The sequence below is a fragment of the Carcharhinus amblyrhynchos genome, chromosome X, assembly GCF_965287045.1.
Source record: "Carcharhinus amblyrhynchos chromosome X, sCarAmb.v2.hapA, whole genome shotgun sequence".
NCBI lineage: Eukaryota > Metazoa > Chordata > Chondrichthyes > Carcharhiniformes > Carcharhinidae > Carcharhinus > Carcharhinus amblyrhynchos.
The window spans coordinates 2,147,448-2,168,505 of NC_137359.1; the positions used below are offsets into that span (position 1 = coordinate 2,147,448).

The 21,058-nt window shown below is 43.1% G+C and overlaps 1 protein-coding gene across 1 annotated transcript in view; it reads right to left on the minus strand.

The window, feature by feature from the left end:
* Window positions 1–8,628: 8,628 nt before the first annotated feature.
* The window catches only part of LOC145361894 (putative G-protein coupled receptor 139), a 37,331-nt gene continuing 24,901 nt past the window's right edge, over window positions 8,629–21,058 (minus strand). The window contains exon 2 of the mRNA XM_080217883.1: window positions 8,629–9,536. Coding sequence (XP_080074009.1) covers window positions 8,629–9,536 — 908 coding nt within the window. The remainder of the gene's footprint in view (window positions 9,537–21,058) is intronic.

A 21,058-nucleotide genomic window follows, 5' to 3' on the forward strand; every position in this document is an offset into this window, starting at 1 on the left:
TGTACAAACTGATACAATGCAATCTATTTCCTCATCATGATCTAAAACAACACAAAATGTTTCCACATCTCTATCTAAGACAGCACAATAGGACTAGACAGAAAAATGGTTCGGCACAGCCAAGAAGGATCAAAAGGCCTGTTTCTGTGCTGTAATGTTCTATGATTCAATGGTTCTATCTCATCATAATACAACACAATAAGATTCCACATCTCAATCTCACTCATCAATATAATATGATTTTACATCTCAATCTAATTCAACAACATAATGCGAATTCACACCATGAGCTAATACATCACATCACGTTTCTACATCTCAATCTGATACAACAAAACATTATAATTCCACATCTAATCCTAGTGCAACACAATAAGACTTCACATCTCAACTAAGTACATCAATATAATATGATGCCACATCTCAATCTAATGCATCAACACACCATCATTCCACATCTCAATCTCATACAGTTTTTGCTTTGCAAGCATAGAAGAGTGGAGGAATAGTGAAAAGCCACAGCGGCAATTCAATTGACCCGATGACTTGAATGGTATGGTTGACCAGATTTTTGTATATCGGTGACAATCAGTTCACTCACAGAGTGAAATATTTGTTCAGTTCACACACCGTATCAGACAGCTCCCATGGACATAATCACTTACCAGGAACTCCAAAAACACCCAGGAATGAATAGAATATTTTCTTCGCCATTTCAAATGGAAGTCCCATTTTCTGTGTGGTACTTTTCGAACTGCAAGGAATTTCTACATTAACTCTGTGGTCATGCAATCCCCTTAATATATACCCTGGGTTTCCTCTGGGATCCAGGCGTTACAGAATCACTCAACTTATTTTCTCTACTTTAATGATCAACGCATGACAACATTGGATTAGTCTGGGGAATATGCATGTTTCTGAGCTCGAGTTGTTGTGTTTCATGGACTGGGCAGTGTTGATAACATTAATTAACTAATAAAGTTACAGAGTGCATTTTGCCATCAATGACGCTATCATCTCAAACATCAAATCGCTAACTGTTAAGATGCTCCAATATTATCCTTCACCTGGCTGTGGTCAATCAATAATTCAACTTCCAAGAGCGAGTTTATTTCTCAGGGCTGTTCTGCACTATCCTGGGATATGTTTACTCTGTTTAACTGTATCATCAATTTGATAAATATAGCTGTATGTCTGTGACTCGTCATTACAGGAATTGAATAATAAAGTATCTGCCTTTCAACAGCACAACATGATGTGATTTCTCATGCCAGTCTAATATAGTGCAATACAAGTCCACATCGCCATCTGATAAAACATATTTTCCCACATTGTAATTTAATTCGACAACACAATCGTTTGCACATCTCAATTTAATTTCAAATCTCGACCAAATGTTACATAGAGTATGATTACGCATCTAACACAAGACAATATGTGACCATATCTCAATTTAATCCAACACAATGTGCTCCAACATCGAAATCTAATTCAATAACACAATATGTTTCCACAAGTCAATCTGATACATCATAGTATTATTCCACACCTCAATCGAATTACACCTCAAAATCCGATTCCACGTCTCAATCCAATACGACAATACCTTACAATTCCAGATCTCAATATAATACAGCAACACAGTCTGATTCCACGTTTCAACCAAATAAAGCACAAAATGGTTCCATGTCTCAATCTAACAGAAGAACACAATATGATTCCACATCTCAATCTGATAGAATAGCACAATATGATACTGCATCTCAATGTAATACACATCATGATTATGCATTCCAATCTAATACAACACAGAATGGTTATGTACCTCAATCTAATAAAACACAATATGATTCCACATCTCAGTCCAATACAATGGCACAATATGGTGGCACATCTCAATCTAATACAGGACAAAATGTTTGGGCATCTCAATATAATTCAACACAGTTCTGTTTCTTCATCTAACACAACACAACATGTTTCCACATCTCAGTTTTCTTTAACAACACAATGTCATGCCACATCTCAATCTAATGCACCATGGCAATATGATTCTACATCTCAACCCAAAAGACCAATCAATATGATTCCAGGTCTCAGTCTAATACAACACAATTTGTTCCAATATTTCAATTTATTTCCACAACACAATTCCACACCACAATCTGATACAACACAATGTGATTCCACATCACGATCTAATGCAACACAATGTGATTTTACATCTCAATCTAATACAACACAATATGATTCCGTACCTCAAGCTAATACAGCAATGTAATATGTTACACGCTAAATGCAACGCGTCAGCACAAGCTCCTTAAGAATCTCAATCAGGACCCTCCAAGAGATTGAATAAATTACATGAAGGAATTAAGGGTTGTGATTGCACAAATATGAGTAGATTGGTACATTTTGAAAGCAATATAAGAGGCAACAACAAAATATAATTTCTCCACACAGTGGTGCAGATCAGTCTGGGTTCCAAGAGTAGGAATGACAAAAACGAGCATGCAGGCACGGTGAGAAATGAAGTAACGTAGTATTATGTGGGTAGCACTGAAACCTCACAGAGCCAGGGAGCTGGGTTCATTCCCAGCCTCGGTTGATTGTCTGTGTGGATTTTGTGCATTCTCCCCGTGTTTGTGCGAGTGTCCTCCGGGTGCTCCGCTTTGCACCCATAGTCCAAAGGTTTGCAGATTGTGTGGATTGGTCATGTTAATTTTCCGCTTGGTATCTAAAGTAGCTCTGGTGGATTTGCCGTGGTGAGTGCACGGTTTATGGTGATAGGGTGGGTGGTGAGCCTGGGTAAAATCTTCTTTAGGAAATTTGATGAAGCGTCGACGAGCTGAATGGTCTCTTTATGAACTGTCGCCAATCGATCGTTCCAATGTTAGCATTTACTCTGTGGGAAATTGAATATAGATGGAGGAAGGTTGCTCTTCAGTTGTACTGTGTACTGGTCAGCACTTATTGGAGCAGTGTGTTCAACATTGGGCTCTTCATTCAAGGAAATGTGAAAATCTGTTTGAAGCATTTCAGACAAGTGTTGAAGACCAGAAAGGTGAGTAAGTCTAAATTACAACGATAAACATCTCACCTGCCTCCACTTCCAACACGGTATTGGTATGTTTAGATAGATTGCTGGCAAGCAAGGCAATGATATGTTGTCGGGCGCAGGCGAAATATAAATTTGAGATTATTTTCAGCACAGCCACCATGTTATTAAATGGCGGAGCAGGTTAGAGGAGTTGAATGGCCTGCGTCTGTTCCTTAGCTCCTCAATCGATATCGCTGCAAGATTCTGTAAAGAAATAGCGATTGCTACAGACACTCCAATGAGTACATGCAACCCAACTGCAGTAGATTCTTGTGCCTTTATTCATGAGTCATTTAATGCCTATTTTCTGACAAAACTGCTCCCCCTCAGGGTGGGGTGCCCCCATCTCCCCCACACCTTCGTTCATCATGTTCCAGCCGTATGGAATTCCTTTGAATGTCTCTTTCTTTTTACCGTTGTCACCATTTTCATTACCCATCTGATGTGGGAAATTATTTTAGGTGGTCTGATTAATTTAAAGTCTTTATTCAACATTTCATTTCAGAAAGAGAAAATGTTTATTCAGTTCAATTAAATTCTTCAATTAAACTCGTTTTTTTATTAACACATTCAAGCGATTGAAACAAAAACATCACAAATTAACAATATTCAGACAAACATACAATTCGGACAAGACAAATCTCATTTTGGCCAAAAATGGGAGATCAGTGGTTCCACCAAAACAGCTAATGAGCTAGCAGGCTTTCACAAAAGATGTCAGATTTCATGTCAAACAGCAGAATTGGTTCTAGTTTTCGTTATCAGATTATACAGCTCACACTTAATTAAAAGCGATTTGATGCATTCGCTGTTCTGTAAGTCTAACAATGGCATGTCCTTTAATCAAACATATTTTGAACCTTCAAATATTGACCTGTCATTCTCCTGTCCGTTTTACGGAAGTTCTCTCTCCAAAATGGTTTCTTATGACTCAGCATTTCTCGAACCAATTTAATCCATTTCTATTGAAGGAACATTTATCTATTGGACCTATTCCCCCGGCTTAGTTATGCATTGGCAATTTACTTTTTTTTTGCATGATTTGTGTCTGAATTGTGCTGATATATTCATGAACTCAGCTTTCATTTGTATGGCATCTTAAAAATATTGGTGTACTCTAGGGCACCCAACAGCCCATGGGCAGTGGGAGAAGGCATGTGTAAAGACAGTTTGGATAGGTGCAGAAAGAATAGGGTTGTTGTAGTGGGAGATTTTAATCTTCCTGGAGTGGATTGGAAGGTGCCTAGAGCTGGGGGTTCGGGTGGGGAGTAATTTGTAAGATGTGTACTGGAAGGGTCCTTGGGGCAGTATGTAACTAGCCCAACTAGAGACGGGGCTATATCGGATTTAGTTCTGGGTAATGAGCCGGGTCAGGTGGTTGAGGTTGCAGTAGGTGAGCATGTGGCAACAGTGACAACAAATCTGTCTACTTTCGGATAATAATGGAAAAAAAAATAGAGTGTTGACCAAAGGGGAGGCTGTTAAACTGGGGGAAGGCAAGTTACAGCCGGATTTGGCATGAGCTTATGGATCCTGATTGGGAGAGTTTGTTTGCGGGTAAGTCCATGTTCGGCAAGTGGGAAGCTTTCAATGGAAAACTGAAAAGGTTGCAGGAAAGACATGTGCCGGTTGAAAGAAAGGATGGGAAATGTAGGATTAGAGTGCTGTGGATTACAGGGGATACTGAGGACTTGGTCAGGAGGAAGAGACAGGCATATGTTAGGTCTAAGCAACTGGGAACGGAGAGAGCGCTGGAGGAATATAGAGAGAATAGGACGGAGCTCAAAAGGAGAGTTAGAAGGGCGAAAATGGGCCATGAAATGGCTTTGGCGGATAGGATTAAGGAAAATCCAAAGGCATTTTACTCCTATGTTAGGAACAGAAGGGTGGTTAGAGGGAAAATCGGTCCTCTTAGGGACGGAGGAGGGGACATGTGCTTAGAGTCTGAGGGAATGGGGGAGATCCTGAATGAATACTTTGCATCAGCATTGACGAAGGAGAGGGGCTTGGCGTCTTGTACTGTCTTGGAGGGAGCTGGAGACCAATTGAAAGGAATATCCATTACGAGGGAGGAAGTGTTAGTCTTTTAGGCAGCATTAAAACTCATAAATCTGCAGGGCCTGATGGCATTTATCCTAGGCTGCTTAGGGAGGCGAGAGATGAGATTGCTGGGCCTCTGACGCAAATCTGTGTCTCTCCTTTGGACACAGGTGAGGTCCCAGAGGACTGGAGGATAGCGAATGTGGTACCGCTGTTTAAAAAGGGCAGTAGGAATAACCCTGGTAATTATAGGCCGGTGAGTATGACGTCACTGGTAGGAAAGTCGTTTGAAAAAATTCTTAGGGACAGGATGTATACGCATTTGGAGCGTTGCGATCTGATTACGAATACACAGTATGGCTTTGTTAAGGGGAGGTCTTGCCTTACGAATCTGGTAGAATTCTTTGAGGAGGTGACAAAAACGGTCGACGAAGGACGAGCCGTTGATGTTGTCTACATTGATTTCAGTAAGGCGTTTGACAAAGTCCCTCGGTAGGTTGGTGGAAAAGGTTAAGGCTCATGGGATACAAGGCCAGATATCTGGATGGATTGATATTGGCTAGGAAACAGGAGACAGAGAGTAGTAGTGGAAGGGTCCTTTTCCAGCTGGAGGTCGGTCACCAGTGATGTGCCACAGGGCTCAGTACTGGGACCTCTTGTATTCATAATATATATAAATGTTATGGAAGAAGGCGTACGTGGTGTGATCAGCAAGTTTGCAGATGACACAAAGATGGCAGGATTGGCGGATAGTGAGGAGGAGTGTTAGGCAACACAGCAGGATATAGATAGGCTGGTATATTGGGCAGATAAATGACAAATGGAATTTAATCCTGATAAATGCGAGGTGATGCGGAAGGATGTGGAGACCACGGAGACAGTGCAGAGGAAGTTTACCAGGATGCTGCCTGGTATGGAAGGACTGGATTATGAGGAAAGATTGGGTAAATTGTGGCTGTTTTCCTTAGGAAGACAGAGATTGAGGGGGGATCTAATGGAGGTGTATAAGATAATGAAGGGTATCGATAGAGTAAACAGTGACAGACTTTTCCCTAGATTGGAGACAAATATCACGAGGGACCACGAGCTTAAGGTGAGGGGGAGAGGTATAATTTGGATGCTAGAGGGAGGTTTTTCACACAGAGGGTCGTGGGGGTATGGAATGCACTGCCAAGTAAGGTGGAGGAAGCAGGCACGCTGGACTTGTTTAAGGTTTACTTAGATAGTCACATGAGCGAAACAGGGATGGAGGGTGATAGGAAACGGTTTTAAATAAGGATCAGAGCCTCGGGACGTTCCTGGAAATCAACTGTTACGTGTGTTGATGTTTTTCTCTTTTACTCCACTGGTGTGTCGGTCCACCTTGTTGTCTAACGAGGGGCGTACACACGGTGGGTCGTGCGTGGGCTGCTCTTGGGTGTTTCGAGAGTAGCCTCGTACTTCACGTCGTTTGTGTACGCTTAAAACTGGACCAGCAGATGGGCACCACAGCAGCTCAGTGACTATCACTGCTGGCTGTGCAGATACATGGATTTGGGCCGGTGTCTGTGGGAGTTTGCACACTCTCCCCGTGCCTGCGTGGGTTTCCTCCAGACGCTCCGGTTTCCTCCCACACCCCAAAGATGTGCTCTTAGGCTGATTGGTGTAACAAATTGTCCCTAAATTATTCTCCCCTCAATCTGGTTTCCAATGTGGAGTGCCATACGCATTGACATGGGTCAAGGGTGGAGGAGGAAAAGCACAATGTTAAAATGGCGGCCCAGGCTCGTTGGGCCGAAGGGCCTGTTTCCCGGAATGTGTTGTTCTTTGTTCAATATTATAGGGAGGTAATTCAGAAAATTGATTTTGCTAATTATAAAAGATTAACTATTGGGTTGGCTTCCCTACTTAACATTTAAAAGGGATCAGTACAGTTTGAGGTGCTTTCACTGACACTGAGACAAGTCAGAGTGGAATTTATGCCTGAGCCATAATTCGATGGTTCTGAGCCTAAAGTGTTGTGGTAGGACTGTAGGATTGCAAACATTACACACTGGTTCTAAAATTACATTCGGTGGCAGTGGAGCTCCCTCGTGAGTTGAGCATGAAATAAATGGAGGATAAAGTTGAAGTCCGGTCCAGCCTGAAATTATAGTCAACATGGATTTGTCAAGGGCAGGTCGTGCCTTATGAGTCTTGTTGAGTTCTTCGATAATGTGACTGAACACATTGACGAAGGAAGTGCCGTGGACGTGGTGTACATGGACTTCAGCAAGGCGTTTGATAAGGTCCCCCATGCAAGACTTCTTGAGAAGGTGAGAGGGCATGGGATCCAAGGGGCTTTGGCCTTGTGGATCAAGAACTGGCTTGCCTGCAGAAGGCAGAGAGTGGTTGTGGATGGGCCTTTTTCTGAATGGAGGTCAGTCACCAGTGGAGGGCCCCAGGGATCTGTTCTAGGACCCTTGCTGTTTGTCATTTTCATAAATGACCTGGATGAGGAAGTGGAAGGATGGGTAAGTAAGTTCGCTGATGGCACGAAGGTCGGTGGTGTTGCGGATGGTCTGGAAGGATGTCAAAAGTTGCAGCAGGACATAAATAGGATGCAGGACTGGGCGGAGAAGTGGCAGATGGACTTCAACGCGGATAAATGCGTAGTCGTCCATTTTGGCAGAACCAACGGGTTGAACGAGTACACTATCAAGGGCAGGAGTCTTGGTAGTGTTGAAGAGCAGAAGGATCTTGGGGTCCGGGTCCACAGGACTCTTAAATCAGCCTCGCAGGTGGAAGAGGTGGTCAAGAAGGCGTATGGTGTACTGGCCTTCATAAATCGAGGGATTCGGTTTAGGAGTCGGGAGGTAATGCTGCAACTTTATAAGACCCTTGTCAGGCCTCATTTGGAGTACTGTGCGCAGTTCTGGTCGCCTCACTATAGGAAAGACGTAGAAGCTATTGAGAGGGTGCAGAGGAGATTTACAAGGATGTTGCCTGGACTGGGAGGCATGCCTTATGAAGTTAGGTTGAGGGAGCTGGGTCTCTTTTCCCTGGAGAGACGTAGGTTTAGAGGCAACCTGATAGAGGTTTATAAAATGTTGAGAGGAATGGATAGGGTGGATTCTCAGAGGCTATTTCCCCGGGTTGAAATGGTCGCTACGAGAGGACACAGGTTTAAGGTGCGGGGAGGAAAGTACAGAAGTGATGTTAGGGGTAAGTTTTTCACTCAGAGGGTGGTGAGTGAATGGAATCGGCTGCCGTCGGTGGTGGTGGAGGCGAACTCGCTGGGGTATTTTAAAAGACTTCTGGATGAGTATATGGGGTTTTATGGGATTGGGGGTTATAGATAGGTGTTGATGTGATCGGCACAACTCATGGGCCGAAGGGCCTGTTTGTGCTGTAGTGTTCTATGTTCTATGTTCTATGTACACTGTCCTTCTCCGTTTGTAGACAGGGCCGTTTGAGTTTTTTTTGTTTATTCTTCAAATGAAATACAGGGATCCACCTCCGTGTTATTCTCAGTTGTTTTGTTTCGTCATTAACTGAAAAATTGTAACCGGATATTTAACTGCATTCCTGAGCTGCTCTCTGAACTTGGACTGAGTCAGTCCATATATAAATGTGTTTGTGCAGCAACTTAAATTGAGCAACATGAATCCAACTTGTTGAAATATCAATTCAGAATTGGTGTAACCCATTGTGTTTTTTCCAGCAATGATATAATAGAAGAACTCGATAACATTCACCAACCACAGGAGTATGAAGCTGCCAGATATAGAGAAGAGTAAAATCACGGACTTCTTCCTACTCTCCATCTCTGGGTCACTGTAATTCCTTGTTTTGCCCTGGGACCTCAGGCCTTTACGTGCTCGACTGGTCACTAAAATGTGTCTGACTGTCAGAGAGTTGAGCAGCAGAACTAACGCAAATGGAACCAATGGCGTGAGAATCGTATCAAACCAGTCTAATCCCACCCAAATGGGATTAGTGAAATAACCTGGCTTGATATCACAGTACCATGATACATTGTCGATGATTGCTCCAGGCTCGTATGCAAAATAAAAGGGGATGTTCTGCAAAAAGAGCAGGATGCATGTTATCTGAAGAACCACGGCTGCAGTTTTTCTGGTGCAAAAATTCCTTTTCAGATCCTGGCAACAAATGGCTACAAACCGATCAAAAGAGAAAGTGACGGTGAACCAGACTGAGCAGTCAGTGGCCGCGCTAATCAAGACAACGCGGACACTACACATCGGGGTGATGTCCAGGAAGGATGATGGGAAATAGTAATACTTGATATGAGTCAGTATGACCTGACATGTAATGACCAATAGATCCGCCATTGCCATCGATACAAGGTAGAGAGTGGTGCATTTGGAGAGGCCACACTTTCCCTGGGAGAGGATCACAATTCCTAGTACATTCGCTAGAGGAAAAGGAAAGAGACTGTAAGTCATGTGTCAAATGTCTGCCCACTGGAGCCCAATGTGCTCACAGGAACTCCAACTTTTTGGTGAGAAACATTGCACTTCCCATTTCAATATCAGAACCCACCAATAACACCACTTTCCTAGAGACTGGCTGTTAGATAATTCAGGTACCGCTTGATAAAATCCCTTCTCACAGTAAGGAAACAGAAGCAGTATTATAGCACCTTCGCCCTGTCTGACGCTCTTTCAAATAATATTCACTCTTCCATTTTAATCCATCCCACAGTATTGAACATTGTTCACGCTGGTATCAACACATTTCTTCCCCAAAGACCCCAACCCCAAGAATGGACCCACTGCAGCGTTGGGCATTCCCGATGATCAATCCCATTTCACACCAGCTCTGACCACTGAAATGAAGAATGTCGTGATTGAATTCTCCTCAGGAGTAGGCCTGCCCAATATCTCAGATCCTTCCCAGAAAATAAAATAATATAAAAGCTCTGACCAATATTCTCCCAGACTGGAAGGGTTGTTTCCAGGATCTCTCTACAGATTCTGCCAGACCTGCTAAGGTTTTTCAACATTTTCTGTTTTTTTTTTCAGAAGCAAATATGGCATTTTGGTAGAACCAATGGGATGCAGGAGTACAATATCAAGGGTAGGAGTCTCTGCTGTGTTGAAGAGCAGAAGGATCTTGGGGTCCGGGTCCATAGGACTCTTAAATCGCCTCGCAGGTGGAGGATGTGGTCAAGAAGGCACATGGTGTACTGGCCCTCATTAATCGAGGGGTTGAGTTTAGGAGTCGGGAGGTAATGCTGCAACTTTATAGGACCCTTGTCAGACCCCACTTGGAGTACTGTGCGCAGTTCTAGTCACCTCACTACAGGAAGGATGTGGAAACTATTGAGAGGGTGCAGAGGAGATTTACAAGGATGTTGCCTGGATTGGGAGGCATGCCTTATGAAGACAGGTTGAGGGAGCTGGGACTCTTCTCCCTGGAGAGACGAAGGTTGAGAGGCAACCTGATAAAGGTTTATAAGATGTTGAGAGGAATAGATAGGGTGGATTCTCAGAGGCAATTTCCCAGGGCTGAAATGGTCGCTACGAGAGGACACAGGTTTAAGGTGCGGGGAGGCAAGTACAGAGGAGATGTTAGGGGTAAGATTTTCACTCAGAGGGTGGTGAGTGAATGGAATCGGCTGCCGTCGGTGGTGGTGGAGTCGCTGGGGTCTTTTAAGAGACTTCTGGATGAGTATATGGGATCTAATGGGATTGCAAGTTACAGATAGTTCTCTGGCTTGGTAGGTATAGATGTGATCGGCGCAACTTGTGGGCCGAAGGGCCTGTTTGTGCTGTAGGGATCTATGTTCTATGTTACATATGTCTTCCTGGTGACATCTGTCTTACAGAATTTAACCAAACCCAAATAACATTTCGTAATATTCAAATACTGCTCAGCATCAGGCACACTTTTCCAGAAACAACTCAGGAATAAGTCAGGGTTTGCGCCATTCCCTCGGAATCATGCCAATCAGGATTATATCCTCTAAGGCGCCCACTGTCAGCAGAACCTTGATCCTCCTTCTGTTTGCCCGTCACATCAATAATTCCTTCCTGAGATCAGGTCGTAGAGGGATGAGCAACCCTGCACTTGCAGACCCCTCTCCAGGGTTGGGGGACCTTCACGATGACATCTACACTTCTGTACCTCATTGAATCAGAGCCATTCCTGTTCCAAAGCAGCGTTCCCTCAGCATCAGACCCTGTCGTGCATGTGCAAGCAGATAACCATTATGATTATGTTTGAAACTATGAAATCTTATCAAGATTGTAAAACTAGATCTTAAAGTGTTTCTCCCAGAAGGAACATGACATTAATTGTGTATTCCAATGGAGGTTAGCCTCGCATTTCTTCTCTCAAAAAGGATCACAAGGTATTTCAAATTCAAGAATGCGTGGAATGTAGGATATCACATTCATTTTTAGTTTGCAATAACCTACTCCATCAGAGAGAACAGGAGGCAAGGAAATGATTATTGAATGATAGTTCTTATCGTTTGACATTGCCTATAAGGGTCAATTATTTCCCAAAATTACCTGAAAAAAAAACATTTTGAGTTTGTAAAAAGAAGCAAAATTCCATTTAATCATACAATTTAGGAGATTTTAACAGCCGGCAGTGATGATCTAACACATATGTGGGGTATTGAGATCCCTGGGAGATGGATTTAGAGAAATATAAAGGAAAGCAGCAGCATTTGACCAGAGATAAGGTAATCTTTAATACGACATGAGCAGAACACCTTATTGATTGAAAGAGTCTGACACACACACACACACACACACACACACACACACATGCACAGACACGAACACACACACACACACACACACAAACACACACACACACAAACACACACACACACACACATGCACACGTATGTTTTTTTATTTTGTGAATTACGTTTCTCCCTCCACAGCATAAACACCCCCTCAGCATCGCAAACCCTACAAAGGGTTCCACAAATCTCAGAATAAATGCAGGATCAGACACCCCTCCAGCTTGAACCCGTCTGACGAAGAGGCTCTAAGGAGTACACGATCCCACTGGCATCAGTCTAAACTCAGAGTGTGACCACCTTCTACAGGTTGTATCAAGCCCACCTTCCTTGCAGTGAAAAGGCCTCTCCTCGTGCAGTGAAAAGGCAGGAGCAGATCCTCCACTCCAGGATAATCCCCCCACAAGCTCAGAGCCTTGAGGATCAGACTCGCTCACATTCAGAACCACTTTCTTGGAAGCAAGCAGAACTTGATTTGAGACAGCGGTCCATAGGATCTCCAGCCCACCCCTTCCCCCTGAAGGATCAGAGTCCTAACTCGCTCCCAAGACATCAGGTACTGCAGGAACATATATGGTCCCGTGGAACAAACCCACCCAATATCAAAATCCCTCAGGATCATGACAACTCCGAGATGATGTACCCCCTGCACGGAACATAGAACCAGAGAAAAGTTACAGCATGGGGGGGAGGGGGGCATTCAGTCCACTTTGTCCATGCCAGCTCCATGACACCCAGGTGCCCTTTCTAATCCCGACACCCCTCCCATGGCCCTGCAGCTCACAGCAGGAAAGTCGCAGATCCATTGTAAAGACTGAATCTGCCACCACTACCAACCCAGGCAGTGAATCCCCGGCACCGTCTACCCTCTGCGTCAAAATGCTTGTCCTTACGTCCCCTCGACACATCTGCCACTTATTTGGAATTTATGTCCCCTGGTTATAGAATTCTCCACCAAGGGAAACAATTTTATTCTACCCATTCTATTCCTCCCCCTCATTCATTTGGACGCCTCAATCAAGTAACTCATCGGCTTTCTTTTCCTCCCAAGGAAAACAATCCCAAACCTTTAGGGACCTCCCACTTCATCTACCCGACTTCGTCGACCCCACTTCACATGTTCCCATTCATTGTGTACTCTGACAACTGTTTCACCTCGCTATTCCATCACCTCCTCCTTCCCTGTGCTAAAATCCATCTGCCAATTTACCCCCCAGTCCGTCACCACAACAATATCAGTGCGGAGATTATAGTTAGCCGCTATGCTTGTTGAATCTTTGTATCGTCTGCAAGTCTGCCAACCATGAACCCACTTTCACGTCCAAATCATTAATTAAACTGCAAGGGTCTCAACACTGAGACCTGTGGAACACCACTTGAAACAACTTTCCAATCTGAGGGACATCATTCGAACTTTACTCTGTGTTTCAAAACCATTTTTATCCAATTCTCCAGATTACCGTGTATCCCACTGGCTTTTCCTTTTTTTTTGACCAATCTGCCTGTGGGACATTACTCAATGCCTTGCTAAAATCAATGTACAAAACCATAATCACGCTACCTTCATTAACTCTTCTTGTCACTTCCACACAGATTTCAATGAAACTTGTAAGGCAAAACCTTCATTTAACAAATCCATACTGACTAGCCCTGACTAGTCAGTATGCATTTAGACATGATGGTTTAACCTATTTCTCTGGATTGAATCTACTCGTTTGCCCATCTCTCGTGTAAGGCTAACAGGCCTATAATTGTTCAGCATTTCCTTCCATCTCTTTTAACACAATGGGACAATATTTGCATTTCTCCAGTCCTCTGGTTCCTCCCCTATAACTGATGAGATTTGAAAAATCATCCTCAGAGCATCTGCTATCTCGTCCGTGACCTCCTTTACGAAGCACAAAAACAGTCAGTCGTTCCCTGGAAAGTTCAAATATTTCAGGGATTCCAACGCTTTGAGAACTTTCTCTCTCTTTCTGATTGTCGTGTCAAACTCTCAGTATTCCTCTTGCTCTATTAAATCTGCATCGTCCCTTTCCTTTGTTGAGACAAAATAATCATTTCCCACAGCTCCTGCTTCGAAACACAAGTTCACGTCTCCATCTCTGATAGCTCGCAAAGTATTTCCTTCATTAACATTTTTTGTAACTCTGAAATATATTGGTGAAGCACCATTGTATGTTATTGAACTTTACCAAGGAATCGTTTTTATGTTCTCTGTTTGATTTTCTTATTTCCATTTTTCACTTCATCCCTGCACTTGCGACATTGTGTAGTGTATGTGTAGTGCTTTCTTATTTTTGCCTATCCTACACTTCCCTTTTTTCTGTTTTATCTTCACCTGCATTCCTCCAGGAAACGAGACGGGTACAGATTTCAAAGCAACACTCTTATGTCTGGAGAGAAAATTCTGCAGGAAGTAACCCTGACTTATCAAACATTCACACCGCAGGCAAGTGTTGAAATCTTGCCCACTAACCTGGATGAGTGTCATTCCAGGAACACTCAAGACACTTCACACCATTGACGGAAAACATCAACACTGAACTGCCATCCATGTATTACCGGAGACCTCTGCCATTTTGGAGCGTAGAAGAATGAGGGGAGATTTGAGAAGTGTATAAGATTTTGATGGGTATGGATAGAGTGAATGCAAGCAGGCTTTTTCCACTGAGGTTAGGGGAGAAAAACAAACAGAGGGCATGGGCATGGATTAAGGGTGAAAAATAAATCAAGTTGAGAATTTATACTCACCATGCATATAATTAGTAAATGTCCTTGAAACGTGGTTTTGAATATTCGAACAATATGGCCGGATGATTTAAACATCACTGGGTTGTATATTTCTATTCAGACCAGGTTACGTCAATAGTAACTGCGAGATATTTCCCTTGATACATTGATGAAACAACAACTTCCAAAAACAGCCAAACTTTCCCTGTTTCCCATATATTACACTGGCAAAGCACAGAGGCTGCACCCTGGAATGGATAGATTAGACGCCAGTAAGCATGACTCGAAATAAAAAAGAAACAAACTATTCAGTTCTAGTCTGGGACCCAACACTCAAGATAATTCCAAATTGACAGAGGACTCATTAATAAATGGTCGCTGTCAAGGGAGAGTCGAATTTGGTTTGGGGCACCCACTCGCCAACACCACACACATACACTTGAAATAATTCACAGACATAAGGCTTCCAGGAACCTACCATCACTGCAGGTTTCCTGTTTACATGCGTCTAATACAGACATTGACGTGATCAGTCGCAGAATTACAGCAGGAAACAACACACACACTCTTTCAATGGATCTGGTCACTTTCCACGAACACCAATGATGGCACGGTTCGTGTGGAACATTTTCCCGATGTTCATGCATTTTCAGTGCGGAGTGACCTCTCCTTCCGTGCTATTGGAAAACAACCAGGACTAAGCTGTTTCGTTTAAAAAGCTTTGAATTTATCCCCTGTGGAATCGCCTGGCAGGTAATAACGTTGTAAAATAATTCAATGTTTTTTCTTTACTCTTTGATTTGAACAAATAGATGGTGAGATCAGTTAATTTAATTTTGCATGGGGATATGTCAATTTTTAAATGAAAAATCCTGGTCAAATTGATGAATTAACAAGATTTGAAGATGTGTTCCCCAAGCACTTGTACTGTTCACACAAACATAATCAATATGATATCCAGATCTCATTTCATTCCAGAAATGGCCTTCATTTGATCCTGACTATGCAGGAATGAAAATCCAAAATGTCAGAGTGGCTGCCTCGGGCGTGTTCTTGAGCATCGTATGTTGTAGCTGCCACTTATTTAAATGTACCCATTCATAATAGTGATTGAAGAGGAAAGCCTTGGAATATTAATTGCAGAATTCAAGTGATGGAGTATCTGGAAAGTGATGTAATATGAAGCCATCCTTCTTGATGATCGAATGTCTCAGTGCCCTTGTCCTCTCTCTCCATTCCAGTGAAGGAACTCACACTGATACAATGTTTGACACGAACAGCATCCCTGACACTAATACAAGCCCTCACACTAATACAATCCCCCGCACTTCCACAATGCCTTCCCCAAAACAATCCCTCACACTAATACAATCCCTCCCACTGAGACAATGCCTCAAAATTTTACAATCCCTCTCACTAATGCCGTCCCTCACACGAATAAAACACCATCACGGCAATGCAGTTTATCCGTCATAAGAACATAAGAAATAGGAGCAGGAGTAGGCCATCTAGCCTTTGAGCCTGCCCCGCCATTCAATAAGATCATGGCTGATCTGAAGTGGATCAGTTCCACTTTCCCGCTATCTCCCCATAACCCTTTATTCCCTTGTCTGTCAGAAACCTATCTACCCGTGACTTAAATTTATTCAGCAAGGTAGCCTCCACCACTTCAACGGACAGAGAATTCCAGAGGTTCACCACCCTTTGAGTGAAGAAGTTCCTCCTCAACTCTGATCCAAACTGCCTCTTTCTAAGCGGGAAGAATCTCTGTACCTCTACCCTATCCATCCCCTTCATTATCTTATACGTCTCTATAAGATCCCCCCTCATCCTTCTAAACTCCAACGAGTACAGACCCAGTCTATTTAGTCTCTGTTCATAGTCCAACTCCCTCATCTCCAGTATCAGCCTAGTGAACCTCCTCTGCACTCCCTCCAAGCCAATACATCCTTCCACAAGGATATACAGTACCCTGTACAGTTGCAGCAAGACCTCCCTGCTTTTATATTCTATCCCCCTCGCTATAAAGGCCAGCATCCCATTCGCCTTCTTAATCACCTGCTGTACCTGCAGACTGGGTTTTTGCGACTTGTGCACAAGGACCCCCAGGTCCCTCTGCACCGTAGCATGCTGCAGCTTTTCACCTTTAAAATAATAATCCCTCCAACTATTACTTCTGCCAAAGTGGATAACCTCACACTTGCTAACATTATACTCCATCTGCCAGGTCATTTTAACACAGACTAGTTTACTTCAATCGTAATTTCGAGATCTTTCTCTTGATACAGTGATAACACAACGACTTCCAAAGACAATCAAACTTGTACTGATTTCCATAAATTAGACTGGCGTGGCAGAAAGTTTACAACATGGAATGGAGAGACTGTTCGCCAAACAAGCCTGATTTCAGTGTAACGACAAACTATTCCATTCTAGATTGGGACCAAACACTCAATGTAATGTCAAGAGGACCCAATAATAAATGGTCACTGGCAATGTTTAGTCTAACTTGACTTGGGATCGCCAACACCTAACACACACACTCACCCAACAGACACACACACACACACACACACACACACACACACACACACACACACACACACACACACACACACAGACAATACAATTCCACTCTCAAAGAAAGACAACCTTGAAAGTCTTCCCCGAGTGAACACCGACACCTCGATTTGTGTGACACCTGCAGCATGTTCCTGTTGAATCAGTAAGATGTTAATTGGTGGAATTTGTGAATAAAATCAGTGTTTATTTTCGAACAAACAAGATTATTGAATCAATTGACAGATAATCGTTCAAAGAACATGTTATCACTAAGAGTTTGTGTTTAAAAATGTGATTAATCTCGGAATAATGACAGGAAAGAACACAAATATTATTTCAATGGATCTGGTCACATACCTGGAACACCAATGATGGCAAGGATCGTGTAGAATATTTTCCCAATGCCAATTGATGGTTCGTGCATTTTAATTGCAAGCTGATCTCTCCTTTTGTGCAGTTGAGAAACTGCCCGTGTTAAGCTCTGAGTGATACATTCAATGTGCCTTTAATTTATACCCTGTGGAATCGCCTTAGAGATAATGAGGTTGCAAGATATTTCAATTGTGTTGTTTTTTTCTTTGATTTGAACAAATAGGTTGAGACATTAATTAATTTAATTTTGCACATGGGTACATCAAATGCAAACCGAAAAAAATTCTGGTCAAACTGATGAACGAATCAAATTGGAATTCGCTCTCTCCCAGCATTTCTACTCAAAAATAATCAGCATGATACCAATTCCACATTTAATTCCTTCACTTGACTCTGATCATTCAGGAATGAAACTCAACATGTCTGAGTGTCTGCCTCAGGCCTGTCCTTTTGCCCCCTGAGCTGTAGTTGGCCTTTTCAAGTGTATACATTGAAAGTGTGTGTATAAAGTCTCACTACACCAGATTAAAGTGTGACAGGTTTATTTGGGATCGCGAGCTTTCGGGGCGCTGCTCCTTTATCAGGTGAGTGGCTTCTTCATTTACCCGATGAAGGGTCAGCGCTCCGAAAGCTCGTGATTCCAAATAAACCTGTTGAAGCTTAACCTGGTGTTGGGAGACTTCTTATTTTGCCCAAGGAGGTCCAACATGCATGATGTATGGGATTGAGGGTAGTCTAGGAAATTGGATCAAGAATTGGCTAGCAGATAGGAGACAGAGGGTAGTAGTTGATGGTAAATATTCGTCATGGAGTTCGGTTACGAGTGGTGTGCCTCAGGGATCTGTTTTGGGGCCACTGCTGTTTGTAATTTTTATTAATGATCTGGATGAGGGTATAGTTGCGTGGATTAGTAAATTTGCTGATGACACCAAAGTCGGAGGTGTGGTAGATTGTGAGGAAGGGTGTCATAGTTTGCAGGGAGACTTAGACAGGTTACAGAGCTGGGCCGAGAGGTGGCGGATGGAGTTTAATGCGGAGAAGTGTGAGGTAATTCACTTTGGTAGGAATAACAGATGTGTTGAGTATAGGGCTAACGGGAGGACTTTGAATAGTGTGGATGAACAGAGGGATCTAGGTGTATGTGTACATAGATCCCTGAAAGTTGGGAATCAAGTAGATAAGGTTGTTAAGAAGGCATACGGTTTCTTGTCGTTTATTGGTAGGGGGATTGAATTTAGGAGTCGCAGCGTCATGTTGCAACTGTACACAACTCTGGTGCGGCCGCACTTGGAGTACTGTGTGCAGTTCTGGTCCCGACATTATAGAAAGGATGTGGAGGCTTTGGAGAGGGTGCAGAGGAGGTTTACCAGGATGTTGCCTGGTATGGAGGGGAGGTCCTATGAGGAGAGACTGAGGGATTTGGGGTTTTTTTCGCGAGAAAGAAGGCGGCTAAGAGGGGATCTTATTGAAACATATAAGATGATTAGAGGTTTAGATAGGGTGGATAGTGATATCCTTTTTTCCTCGGATGGAGAAAGTTAGCACGAGGGGGCATGGCTTTAAATTAAGGGGTGGTAGTTATAGGACGGATGTCAGGGGTAGGTTCTTTTCCCAGAGGGTGGTGAGGGATTGGAATGCCCTGCCTGCTGCAGTTGTAAATGCGCCTAGTTTGGGAGCGTTTAAGAGATCCGTGGATAAGTTTATGGACGAAAAGAGATTGGTTTAGGTTAGTGGGTCATTGTTTTTTTAACTGGTCGGCGCAACATCGTGGGCCGAAGGGCCTGTTCTGCGCTGTAATGTTCTATGTTCTATGTTCTAACACAGGCATCTCCACACCATGGCATTTGGTATAGTGATTAAGTGGAAGGTTGTGAACATTAATTACAGAATTCATGTGATAGGGTATATGGAGTGTTCTGAAATATATAACTATCTGTCAGGTGTGCAAATGGCTCAGGACCCTTGTCCATTCTCTCCAGTTCAGTGAAGGAACTCACAGTATTACAATGCCTGACACTAATAAATCCCTTATACTAATATAGTCCGTCACACTAATATACTCCCTCACACTAATACACTCTGAATTGGTAGTTGAGTGTGCTCAGCGTGTGGAGTTACTTCCTCCTGCATTGCCATCAGTTCAATAACTTTGACTGCCTGTGCTGCACAGTCCAGAGCTTGGGTGCAATTGGTCAACCCTGCTGATTGATGTGGAGACCAAACAGCTGAAGGTGGCTTATCCTTAACTTGTATGGACAAAACGTCAGCAACAACTTCACCAATTACACACAAAAACAAAGCAACAATAGGAATAATAACGACAATATACAACGTTTAACAAATATGTCTCAGTTGCTCCAAACAAAAAAAAACCCTTCCATGAACAAAAACCTTTGAACAAGTTCAACACCGCAAAGTCTGATGCTCATGTGATAATGGAACCAAGTCATTTTGGTGAATTCTGCAGTTCTCTTAATAAACTCAGAACAGTTTGAAGTCAGAACAGCTTCTCAGAACACCAGGTCAAGCCACCAACAACAGACTTTCCACGCCAGGAAGGCAAGACCTTAGATTCAGATAAAAAGTACAATTTCCAAATAAAACAGGGAAAGAGACAGAGAGACAGGGAGAGAGAGAGATGAGAACCTATTACGTTCCTCCAAACAATGCAGGGCAATAAAACAACACAAAGTAAAAATAAACAACCCAATTTAAGCCACGTAAGAAGCAATAACAGGACTCTGCAATAATGAAATCTGTTCAGGCTGCAAGCTGAGAGAACATGACGTGGAATAAATTGCTACATAAGATTAAGTTACATGGAGTTGGGGGTAAAGTGTTAGCATGCATTGAGGATTGGCTATCTAACAGGAAGTAGAGAGTTGAAACAAATGGGTGCTTTTCCGGTTGGCAGTTGGTGACTGGTGATGTGCCGCAGGGATCGGTGCTGGGGCCTCAACTGTTGACCATATATATAGACCACCTGGAGGAGGGGACTGAATGTAGGGTAACAAAGTTTGCGGATGACACAAAGATGAGTGGGAAAGTTAATTGCATGGAGGACGTGGAAAGTCTGCAGAAAGATTTGGATAGGCTAAGTGAGTGGGCGAGGATCTGGCAGATGGACTATAACGTTGGCGAGTGTGATGTTATCCACTTTGGAAGGAATAATAGTAAAATGGACTATTATTGGAATGGTGAAAAATTACAACATGCTACTGTGCAGAGGGATCTGGGAGTCCTTGTGCATGAATCGCAAAAACTTAGCTTGCAGGTGTAGCAGGTGATCAAGAAGGCAAATGGAGTGTTGACCTTTATCACGAAGGGGGGGTGGGGGGGGATGGAGTATGAGAACATAAGAACACCAGAAAAAAGAGCAGGAGTCGGCCATCTATCCCCTCGAGACTGCCCCACCATTCTACAAGAATATGTCAGATCTGATCGGGGTTCAGTTCCACTTACCCAACTGGTCCCCAAAGCCATTAATTCCCTTATTGGTCAGAAATCTA